At 42.5% G+C, this 12,763-nt stretch overlaps 1 protein-coding gene across 1 annotated transcript in view; it reads left to right on the top strand.

Moving 5' to 3' along the window:
- LOC137437247 (uncharacterized) overlaps positions 1 to 12,447 on the top strand; it is a 119,566-nt gene extending 107,119 nt beyond the window's left edge. The window contains exons 13-14 of the mRNA XM_068131611.2: positions 8,012 to 9,000; positions 11,874 to 12,447. Of these exons, the coding sequence (XP_067987712.2) occupies positions 8,012 to 9,000; positions 11,874 to 11,973 (1,089 nt within the window). The 3' untranslated portion in view covers positions 11,974 to 12,447. The remainder of the gene's footprint in view (positions 1 to 8,011; positions 9,001 to 11,873) is intronic.
- The last annotated feature ends 316 nt before the right edge of the window (positions 12,448 to 12,763 follow it).

Here is a 12,763-nt window from a genome sequence, read left to right as displayed (position 1 = left end):
CAGAACCAGCTGTCTGCATCGATGCACCACATTATGGACCACATGTCAGTGGCCGAGCACCACTTATGGACCCCATGGGTTGGGGCAAGGCCCCTCTGCTGGAACCGGCCATGAGGGCCCGAAATCTTGCTGGCGGACCTTGGCCACAGGGCACCGATGCCCCACAGGTGAACCACACGTAGTCGGCCCTGTGGGCCATAAATAAAGATAAATAAAATGGACACGTTTGGGCAAGCTTTATTGCAAATAGGCCGCCAGTAAGCAAAGCAAATGAAAATGACAACAACTGGAAGAAATAATGATAACCAGCAGAGGGAGCCGAAGAGCAAGAGACACCTGCAGGGTTGGGTTTGTTGGTTTTATTTTATTCATTGAACAATGGGGACTGCACCGATTGGTGCTTGGGTGTGTATTGGTGCGTTTTTGGGTGCTTTAATGGTGCATTGATGCAGAGCAGACTGTCCTCCCCCCAGAAAGAACAATTACAGGTCCTGGGTTAGTTTTGTAAATAAAATTAGCGTCAGTGTAAATAATGCTCCCCACCGTCAGTGTATAGTTTGAAGACCATTCCGCAATTCGGTTAACTGTGGGCGTAAGTCTGTTAGGCAGGGTGCAATGGAGCAGCGGGACACATTTATTTATGTTTTAAAACTGTCGCACTCAGGGTCAGGTTAAAAGTAGAGGGAACTACACCTACATGCCACACTAAGGTAAAAGTAATAGGCCCGGGACGTGCCTAAGGGGAGGAGGGTGCAGTGTTGTGGATATGAGAATGTTTTTTTATTTTATTGTTGTGGTAAAACGTTGTTGTAAAACGTTGTTGTAAAAGGTTGTGGTAAAAGGTTGTTGTAAAAGGTTGTTGTAAAAGATCACCCCTCCTCCCTCCGTTGTGGTTGTATAAAGGTCAAAGGGCGTTCCCGTAGTTAGTCCATAAAAAACATACATGCAGGACACGATATATCTTTTCTTTTGGTAGTTATCTCTTATTCTGTGTTTTAGGATAAGGCTGTGTCTCCCATTAATTAAAAGTACTCCATTGCACCAGTGAAAGAGAATAGACCCCCTTTCCTTCCCATCCCCAAAAATCTCCCTTTCCATCCCCTCCAAAACCTCCAATGACCTCATATTACATCCCCCTCTCGTCATTGGCGAGCCTCGATTGCCCATATTACCTCCCCTCCAATAACCACCATTGACCACGAGGCTCGGGTCGGAGAAGAAAGGCGTGTCGCACCTTGTCAGAGGGGAGGAGGGGCGCGCCGCCCGTCGTCATCCAGGGCGGAGCCCGAGGGTCGCGCGACCAACCAGGGCCGAGGTGAGCACCCCCGATGGGCCTGTCCAAAGCGCCGGGGGGCGTGATCGCTGGGGGCGCTATAAAAGGGCGCAACCGGAAGTGGACAAAGAGAAGAGAAAGAGAGAAAAGAGAAGAAGAAAGAGAGATGCACTCTGGGTTGGTCTGGGTCGGTTGAGAGAAAGAGAGGAGGAGTTGGTTGCAAGGAGTTGGTGACAGTCGGTTGCCAGAGAAAGGAGTCGGTGGTCAGTTGGTTGCGGTGGTGAGGAGTCGGTGGTGACGAGTGAGACAAGGCCTGGCAAGGCAAGTGCAGGCAGCCGCAGCAGCGCCACCCAACCGCCAAAGGGGGCCTGAACGGCGGTTCGGAGCAGGGCCGAAACGGAACGGCGGCTGCTGAACGCGCCGGTTGTGCTGCGGGACCCCCCTTGGACCTTTCCTCTCCCTCCAGCCATCCACCTTCTGCCATCCCTGGCATTCCCCGCGTGAGTCAGCGTTCTGTTTGTTCTGTCCTGGGATATAAGTTAAGTCTGTAGGTAAGCTAAATTTGCACTGTGTCACCTGCGTCTTGTGCTTGTAAATAAACGTGACATCTGTCTTTTTGCTTGTGTGTAAATAGTAGGAATAAATGTAGTAGTATTTCAAACCTTTTTTTTTGTCTCCGTTTTCCTCTTGCATTGCGTCGCTTTTGTCTTTTCCCTCATTGAGCAGCTAGGGTGCGATACAACCAACGTTCGGGTGGAATCGGGTGAGTTTTGTTAGGTCGCGGTTTTTTTTTTTTTTTTTTTTTTTTTTTTTTTTTGTATACAATATCGAGGCTCGTGAAAGAGCGAAAACCGCTTTTAAACCACCGCTCGGTCTATAACATCCTAACCGCGATCTATAACAATATATATATGTATATGTATATGTATATATATGTATATATATATATATATATATATATATATATATATAATTATATATATATATATATATATATGTATATGTATAGCCGAGTGTGCTTCTTTGCTGCAAGTGGAGTGCTTTGATAGGGATATATTTTAGATAGTAGTATGTAATAGATGAATCAAGAAATTCAATGTCCATAACTTTGTCAGAAGAAGAATCACAAATTTTAATCCCCGAGGAGGACAACATTTCTGTCGACAAGGAAATACACAGCAAGAAACAATAACCTTTATCAAACCATAGAAGAGCATATTACAATTCACAAATTACATTGCAAGATTCACAGAAGGTCCCAAGTGAAATCCTGGTACAGTAGAGATGTACATCAAAGGAAACATCATAAGGATACAGTAGCATGCACAGTATACAGTCAACATACAGTGTAAACATACAGAATCGACCAGCCAAGTAAAACATCCTAAGTACATTTACAGCATTACAAACCGAGTGAAAATCCTAAAGTACAACAAACCAACATCTTATACAGTCACGTGAAAAAGTAAGTACACCCCATGTAAAGTTTTGACTTTTTCAACATATTTCAACATACAGCTATTTGATCTTCATTTCAACAATATTGATAGATAAAGGTGATACAATATAACAAATATTATGAAACATTTACATTTTGTCGTCCATTGTATAATTTAAATAAACATAAATGCAAATTTCGCATGTGGAAAAAGTAAGTACACCCCGACATTAATCACTACTTCAAATACCTAAAATTAGAATCAGGTGCACCAGCTCAGGTGTAAATGATTAGAACATCGTTAGAGAGGATCTTGGAGGAAGCTGTCTTCAAACCTCAGACATTTAGTTTGGTTTGCTCTTTGTTGTTGAAGTGTGTGGCGTCACCATGCCTAGACCAAAAGAGCTCTCTGAGGCCTTCAGAAAGAAGGTTATCGATGCCTACGAGTCTGGGAAGGGATTTAAAAAGTTCTCCAAACAATTTGAAATCAATCATTCGACTGTCCGGAAGATCATCTGCAAGTGGAGAAGATTCCAAACAACTGCCAACTTGTTCAGGCCAGGCCCGCCCCAGCAAGTTCAGCCTGAGAGCAGACCGCAAGATGCTCAAAGAAGTCTCTAAGAACCCCAGAATGTCATCACGGGACCTACAGGTAGCTCTTGCCCCTGTTGATGTCAAAGTGCACGAGTCTACCATTAGAAAGAGGCTGCACAAATTTGATCTATATGGGAGGTGTGCCAGGAGGAAACCTTTGCTGTCCAGAAAGAACATCAGGGCAAGACTAAAGTTTGCCAATGAACACGTAGGCAAAGACCAGCACTTCTGGAACAATGTGCTCTGGACAGATGAGTCAAAGGTAGAGCTATTTGGCCACAGTACCAGAAGACATGTTTGGCGAAAACCAAAGACAGCATTTGACCACAAGAACCTGATACCAACTGTAAAGCATGGTGGTGGAAATATTATGGTTTGGGGCAGCTTTGCTGCATCAGGGCCTGGGCAGCTCACCATCATAGAATCCACGATGAATTCTTCATTGTACCAGAGGGTGCTTGATAATGTTTGGCCATCTGTCGGAAAGTTGAAGCTCAACCGAAGGTGGACCTTGCAACATGACAATGACCCTAAACATACCAGTAAATCCACCAAGGAATGGCTGAAAAGAAAAAATGGAGGGTTCTGGAATGGCCAAGTCAAAGCCTGGATCTAAATCCCATCGAAATGTTGTCGGGGGATTTGAAACGAGCTGTGCATGCAAGAAACCCCTCAAACATCGCACAGCTGAAAGAATTCTGCATGGAGGAGTGGGCAAAAATTTCTCCCAGTTAATGTCAGAGACTGGTAGACAGTTATAAGAAACGCCTACTTGAGGTTGTTTCTGCCAAAGGGGGCAATACCACCTATTAGAGCCAAAGGTGTACTTACTTTTTCCACATGAGAAATTTGCATTTATGTTTATTTAAATTATCCAATGGACTACAAAATGTAAATGTTTCATGATATTTGTTATATTATATCACCTTTATCTATCAATATTGTTGAAATGAAGATCAAATAGCTGTATGTTGAAATATGTTGAAAAAGTCAAAACTTTACATGGGGTGTACTTACTTTTTCACGTGACTGTAAATCCAGTGATAATCCTAATATTTTGACGTCAGTCCTGACTTTTGTACAAGTTGAAGTGAGAGGAGCAAGTGGAGGGGGAGGAGCGAAGAGAGGGGAGGAGAGCAGTAGGATTGGTTAGGTCAAGTGTGGGTGGGAGGGAGTAAGGATCGAGGGATACAATGTGATTTGTCGAGTGAAATATTGAGATGGGAGTACTCCCCGCTGAGAGCAGGTCTGCATTTTCAAATTCTTTCATGAGAAAGATGTGTTCTTCGAGACTTTTCGGCGTCAAGGTTCAATCAATCATAACGTTGCGTTAACGTTATTATAACTTTGCAGCAACGCTTTATAACGCCATTGCAGGGACATTTACATAACGTTTTTTTTTTCTTAACTTTATGGTTTAATATTCAGAAATCAATAAAAACAGGCATGCAATAAGAAAGTCATTATTTAATCAAAAGGTCACTCAGTAGCTATGACAACCACATCCTTTGTCAACCTGCAAACTCATCTTTTCCCTCATAAGTCAAAATCATATATATGAGGTATGAACCTATATATTGTAATGTCACAAAACCTATATGCTGTAATCTTACAAAACCTACATGCTGTAATCCCTTACAAAAGATTTTTACTGAGAAGATATTGGATCAGAGAGCCAGAGAGAGCTAGCCTACCAGACTGAATGTACATGGATTTTTATAGGATTTTACACTTTTAGACTAACCTTTATCAAACACTAATAAGCTATAAGTTTTATTTGATTCAGTGTTTAATTATTATCGTTCTTTTGAAAGATTTACTGAGAACGTTGACAATTCCATAAAACTATCTATGAAATTAGCTACAAGTGGAAGTAGAAAAAAGGGTGCGCTGCGCTCATCCTCCATCGGCCAGCGCAGAGTGACTCGTCCACTCCCATTGTCCAACTGCAAAATAATTACCAAGTATTTTGCATTCACTTATCAATAAAATGTTAGCTTAGACTTCGTACTGAGTCGATTATTCACTAGTTTTTCCAAACACAATGGGATTTGTAAAGCAATTCAGTGGATGCTAATTACTTCAGGCAGCTGGTCAGACATGGTGGAACCAGTGTATTATTTATTTACCAAGAAAACAATATCTTTTCTTCAATTTGCTTTATATAACTTAATAAAACATTTCATTTTATTTATCATTTTGGGAAGACCCGATCCAACACTATATTTCAAAAAAACACCCTATCTGTAATCATATTACCCTCAGTCATAAAATGATTTTACCATGACAATATGTGGTCTACCATTGCCTCTACTAAGATTTTACTTTTCTCGAGCAAACAAATTTGGTCAGTGTCGGAGATGACTCGCATACTGAAGGAAATCCCAACTTCTGCATGGAAACCACAAAAACACTTGCCCATGAGGAGAGCAGGTTGTGGCTCATAGAAATTACTTGCTTCATAAATTTTACACTTCCACAGCATCAACTCCCTTTTATCTAGGAAGAGGTGAGTAACTACGTATGACGATGTGAGTACATGCATAATGTATGTACTACAGCGTAAATATCACTCCAGACGATTCACTACCTTCTCTTCTTATCGCTCCAGAATGATCGTTAAAAGAACCAGCTATCTATATAATTGGTGATCCACTGGAAGAGGTTGTCTCTTGAACTAGTAGGCCTTCTGATCAGTCATGACCTTTCCTGATCTGACCACATGTGTAGCAGAGATAGCCTCCAAAAAGGCAGCCATAGACTGGGCATCCTTCATCGATCCAACTCTTTCCTTGGAAGAATCAGAGCTACTTACAGTTTAGAAGGCCTTTGTCAGCAGCTCAATGAAATACTGCTCTGAGCTGGGCAAGTGGCCCAGTATCACATCTGTCTCTCCTAGATTCTGTGGAAGCTGATGCTCTCAAAATGATTGGAATCTCCCATGATGAGGCCGAAGCACAGGGTCTATTACTGTTGCATCGTAGGCAGCTCGGTGGTCTCTGTTTTCCACCATCTATTCACAAACATTGCATTGCTCTCTGTTCTCTGATCCTCCCCAGCAACTCCATGATGCAGTCGTTCTTCCAGTAACCCCTCCTGATTAAAGTTCCAAAATACAGGCTGACTGCGCACCTCAACTCTTATATTCCCAACTTCTCCCATCTATTGAGCCATCTCTAGATGCTGTTTCTCATCTCTAGATCTCTAGATCTTACTCTTCCCGCCAGGACTTCAAGCAAGCGGTGCACCACCATCTCTTGTAATCCCCAATTCTGAATCATGATTTTTATTACCCCATTAAGTTTCCGTAACCCAATAATCTTACTTGCTAGTTTCAGTGTTTCTCCTTCTCCTCCCTGTCCTCTTTTCCTGTTTGTTCATTCCCTTGATGGTTGTCTCACTGTCAGTTTGACCTTGCTCTTCCATGAGCCTCACTCCAGCATATATAAACAAATTGTGGCACAAAGAAAGGATGCGTGTTTAAATGGGCAGGTGTCTTTGTTCATTCATAGTAACATCTGGAATCTAAGACTCATCAAAATACGAGTACATAACCTGAACTCTTGAAACCTCAATGTAATTACGTAGCCACTTAAAAAGTTATCATTTTGACATTACCAGAACGTTTTAGGACTTCCTCCAAAGTTTGGTTATGATGAGTATTCAAGAGAGAGGGCTGAGCAGCAAATAAAAGATGGCAAGAAGATGCTGAGAAACCATGAAGGAAGGAAGGACGGATAATGCAGAAACAACAATTCCACGAGGACCCGACGTGAAACTAAATTAAGGCACCGGGTTGTGGAGACTGCGACACATCGATATCCGCCTTGGTGTGGATGTGATTCTGGAATATCATGTCGGTGTTCTCATACACACAGTCTCGATGCAGTGATTCATGGCTTGGTTGAAGTGAATTTGTTGAAATACCAGTGGGGATTTGCTTCCTATCCTGAGTAAGAATGTGGGAGACAGTGTAACAGACACCTGTGCAGTAACAGCCAGGCCATGATTTGAATCCGTCCTAGAAAAGTCGAAGGTGAATACATTACATTTGAGCTGTGCTGTCAGCCTGCATCACATGAATAAAATCAAAATGATGAACATCAGTGATGAGCAATTTAAAAATCAATCAAATGCAAACCAATGTATAAAATAACCAACAATAAACAATTCCTTTCACGTCGTGAGGCACATAGGAGCTGCCGAGGCGGTTTCATGGGCTAGGGAGTACAATCCTGGACGGGTAGCCACTCCAACACAGGATACTGGAATGCTTATTACCCCCAGTATGCTGGTACTCATTTTGCCAACCTCAAAAGGATGACAGGCTGAGTCATGTTTTATTTTAACGGCATGACAGGGGCTCAAACTCAAGACCCTAAGATCTTAAGCCAGCCACCTTAACCGTTAAGCCAATATACTCATAAAACAACGCACCACCAAATGTAGCAACTGCTCAGGCCTTACCTCCTGGATAATTGGTATAGTTTTGAAGATGCTGTTTGGTTAATGTTCTTTCAAGTGTCCAAGGATATTAATTCTAGCTTTAGCTAATCTCTCATTCGTAAACCTTTGATAATATAATATGCATTATAAATTATGTGTTATTTGTCTTTATCTCGGTTATTGTCCCTCTGTTAATTCAGCACTGCAGGGATTGATTACATCTGAGCTGTATTAACTGTCTACCCCTTATACCAACACAGGGAAACAGAACTGATGACTTCTCATCTTCCAAAAATGCAAGCAATCAAGCTGGCCATTCTTTTGGCACAAGGCCTGCTGGTGATGGACAGGGTATAGTGGACAGCACAGTCAAGAAACCTTCAGATAAATTGCTGGTAGGTCAGGAATGTCAGGAACCACAACGGGCAGGACAGAAACCTCCATTGCTGCCCAAGCCTGACTTATCTGGACAAAAAGCTCCTGGAGGGAGTGGAGGACCAGGAAGCCCAGGAGGCAGGCCTCCAATCCAGCCAAAATCACAACGGCTTGCTCGGCTACCCTCGGAACCAACCAAGCTTCCACCAAGAAAACCACCTCCAAGACAGACTTCAGTACAACAGACATCGCCTTCAGAGCAGCAACCAGACAAACACAAAGTACCCTCAAGTCACATGCCACCAGAAAAACCAAGAGCTGCCCCACGTCATTTGCCACCGAGACAGATGTCTGCCCAACAAGACGTCCCACAAGATCACACGCAAGAGCCCCAAATGATGCCACAGAGGCAAATTTCAGAACCCCAAGTTGTGCCTTCAGGACAAATGAAAGATTTCCAAAGCGCTACATTGGGCAAGATGGTAGAGCCTAACAAATTGCCCATGGGAAGTACATCAGCGTTCCAGGGATTTCCACAAGGGCAGAGACAGACAGCAGAACCAAGGCCATCTCCTCGGCACCTGCCAGATCAGCAACGTTTACCAGCTGCTGGGCCGGCTAGTCCAGGACAAATGCAACTGGAGCAGATTGAACAGCCTTTAGAGAAAGTGTTTCAAGATTCAGTTGAGCAGGAAGTCATTGGGCAGCAAAGCAGAGCAGTTCAGCAAATGGGCGAAGAGAGTATATTGGATGAGAATCTCCGAAGCCAGATAGAGTCTGAGCCACAGGAACAGCTGAAGAATTGCACCAAACGAGAAGTTGTTCATTCTTCATCTGTCAACACAGACAATGCAAGTCGTCACATGACTGGAAGGTGCGGAACACTTTCTAAGAAAAGCACATGGGACACCATGTTGGCTTCACCGAATCGTTGTAAACATATTTTTGATGAATTTTCAATGTTCATTCAAGTCATAAAGTATTTTTCACTTTTCAATGAGATAGATTTTCTTATTATACAAAAGTGGAGAATGACCTTGCATTGACATATGAGAATACCGATGCTATCTTCAAGTGGAAGTGCTTGTTGTTATTGTGGGTAGATTACGCTCTAAGATCTTTATTAACCTTATTACTTCACCACTGAAGGTAGATGGTGGTTGTTTCCACCTCGGTCTGTTTGTGTGTGGGCAGGATCAGGGGAGCTGAAAGGGGTGAGGGAGGTGGCAGTAAGCACCCCGGGCCCTGACCTAATAGGGCCCCGTAATTATTCCTTCAATTTGTTTGTTTCATTGATTGTGACGATGAAACACTGGGTGCAACTTTATTTTTTGTCTCCCTCCAAAGCACTCGGGGAGATTCCCTGGCATGCCATTGCCATTAACATCCTCCCACATACAATAAACTACTGTGGGAACAATTTACATAATGATAATTGCGGTAATGAGGTAAATGAATACAAGAGTGTTGGCCAAATCTCATCCGGATGAAATGGGTTGAGAAACGAATCCACATATACGAATAAGTGAAGAACACCTCAATTTACCTTAAACATGTCATGTGTTTCTGATGACGAAAATATGGAAACCTCTGGATTGTACTTGCATGGATTCATTTCTTAACCCATTTTATCTGGATGGGATTGGCTAACACTCCTGTGTTCATTTACGTCATTACTGCAATTATCATTATGTAAATTGTTCCCACAGTGGTTTATTTTAGGAGAGAGGATGTTACTATTTTTAAAAGGGGAAGTTTTTAAGGGGGCCTGGATGAAGGGGGCCCGACACCTAGTATTGCCCATGGGACCCATTCTGGCTCTTTGACAAGTGACCACTATTCGTGGATCAAGCTGTGAAGTTTTCTTCCTCAGGCTCTTTTGAAGATTGTCTCTCAGCCCTGAACAGCTTCCAACTGTAGTTTGTTTTATCATCTGTAGTTTTATCATCCTTGGGCAATTCTAAGTGTCAGGCACATAACTGGTCAACTATAGTTTTATCATCCTTAGGAAAGCCTTTCCAGCACGCAGCTGGTCCCGCAATTGGCCTAGCTGCACAAACTTCTGGGCCAGCACGATTTGCAAGGCAGCCCCTCGATTAAGTGTTCCACCCTCAACCATGGCTCTATAGCTCACTATTCCGCTGTGGCCCACTGTCTTCTGGCCAAGCAGTCCATGTTACTTCCCATTTAATCGGTTTTCAGGTGCCTAAATCATCCATCTCGCCTTGCCTATACAGGAGGTTTTACATGATACAACCTTACCCTATTCCACTCTACTGTTTACGATCACTGCACTCAATCACTATTATTGTGCGAATTTTACATATGACTTACCGCTGCCAGATTCCTATGACAGGAGTAATCCTACCCTACTCGAGCACACAGTCCATACTATTCTTAGCACAATCTATCTTTGGATCCATTCCCAATGGAGGCACAATCGGGAAGGGTCGCCACTCTGACGCAATATACTGGAATGGCTCATTCATCCCTGTGAGGTACTCATTTTACCGACCTCAGAAGGATGACAGGCTGAGTCAACTTACCTAGTGTTGTCATAATGGCACAACAGGAGCTTGAGCTCAGGATGCCAAGACCTTCACCCAGCCACCTTAACCATTACACCAACACCAATCTTTGAAATTTAAACTCGCTGATTAAATGTAGTTCTGCTCCAACATTGGTCATCCTGGTGACAAATTTTTTTTTAATGCATTCACTTATTGTAGTGGCATGTCTCGTGCTTTCAACTGGTCACATTTAGTCTAACTATATGTAACAAGTGATGGCATTTTTATGGAGATAGATTTCTTCATTAACACGAGCTACTCTCAATGAAGCAGGCACCATTCATTCACTCATTAACTGCCATATTAGGAGACGTGACATGGCTGCTGCCGTGCTGGTAAACATCCAGCAGTTTCAGATGATAGCCAATCAACATCGAGTCAACCATCCAGTTAATACATAGATCAGGGACTCCAACAAATACCCCACCAATTTTCGCTCATTGGTATATAAAAGGTGGGAGGTTATCCATTTGCGGGGTTTTTTAGAAGGTGGGAGGAAGTTCTCCCAGAACTCAAAATCTCCATCTCCTTTTTCGGTAAAGGATCATTATTCATGAACCAAAACTGTGAAACTTCCTTTGGCTGCCAGCTTTGTTTATTTCAACTGGTTCGTGAATCTTTCTCCTTTACCGTTAGTCCCCCATGCTTCATGTGTAGAGTACGCTTTGCACTGGAGGATGATTTCCTTCCCCTCTAAGCTCCAGCTCTGTTCATTTAATATTCTCCAATTCATCTGGAACCAAGTAGTTGTTGGTTGTAGAACAGGCGTTGGTGTAAAGTTCTGTCCTATCATGAGGCAGGGATCCCCTTCCTCACTGCTGAAAAGGATAACGACTGCACCTTCTCCAAACATTGTGGCTGCTCGGTGTGGCCGCACAGATTTCGGCCTCAGCCTATGAGTGGTCTGTGTCTCTTTAGTCATGTTCTGCGACTGATTATTATCATTGTTTGGCATATTTTCGTCAGTCATTTTGCTTTCCCCAAGAGGTCATAGGGAATTATCCTCTGCTTTGTCTCACTTCTTTTTTTTGTATTATATTTTTTAATGTACTAACAATGATTTGTTCATATCAGTAAATTATCAGCCCTGCATTGTGTTCTTTGGCAATTTAAAGAAATATGTTTGAATGTAAAGAAAAATCGATGCTTGTGTCTTGCTTTCATTCCTTCCCAACAGAAGCAGCACCATTAACACACCACCAGTTCCTGAAAACCCTACGGGTGGTGAGGCTCTGCGCAGCTTCAAAAAGTCCTTTGCCAGCTTCTTCCTTGAATGAATAGAGAAAAAGGGCGAAATGATTCAGGATGCACAAACGTAGCTTCTACTGAATTGCTCCCTTGCCAAGCAGCCACGAAACCTTTATCGCACCATTCTCATTATTTCCTTTATTTATTTCCACATCCTCTTGTGTTCAGTATCCAATGATACTGTATCGGGTTTTCTCTTACAATACCTCTTCATGTATAGTCTTGTGGGTACTAGTCTATAATATTTAAGAATGTTTTACTCTTTTCTCCAAGTCTTATGGAAAAACTTTCCCAAAGTCTCGCGCTGTTTTAAAAAAAATCTTTGACCTTATTTGATATAATGCATTTATATTTCTGTCCTCTCCTGTTTTCTTACCATGCAACTCAAACTTTGATTGCTCCTTCATCCCCCCAGCCACCTTTTTTCGTGGATACCTTTTCTTGAAATATTGTTGTGAATAATTCCTAGAGCTTTACCCTGAATATAATCCATTCCCTTTAAATTTCAATTCCATTTGATGTGTTCACCTGTGGAAAAGTAAGGAATACACTTCTTTGATCATTTCCATTAATCGATGAACATCATTCAGGCCATTCATACACAAACGAGCTCATTTTTTTTTCACCTTCTTCTTTATCTTTTCCTCTGACCATTTGACGTGGCAATAATGTGCCAGGACAATTAAATGTCACCAACATGTGTTAGAGGCTTCAGGAATGAAAAATAATCCCGTTTTAGGCACCATGGTCTCAAGGTGGTGTATGGAGGTTCTCCTGGCGAGATACTCAAAATAGTCCAAAACATGCCAATGTTTTATT

The sequence above is a fragment of the Myxine glutinosa genome, chromosome 12 (genome assembly GCF_964187855.1).
Source record: "Myxine glutinosa chromosome 12, kmMyxGlut1.1, whole genome shotgun sequence".
Lineage (NCBI taxonomy): Eukaryota > Metazoa > Chordata > Myxini > Myxiniformes > Myxinidae > Myxine > Myxine glutinosa.
The sequence above is the reverse complement of the archived record's forward strand: the minus strand, read 5'-3'. Positions and strand labels throughout refer to the sequence as shown.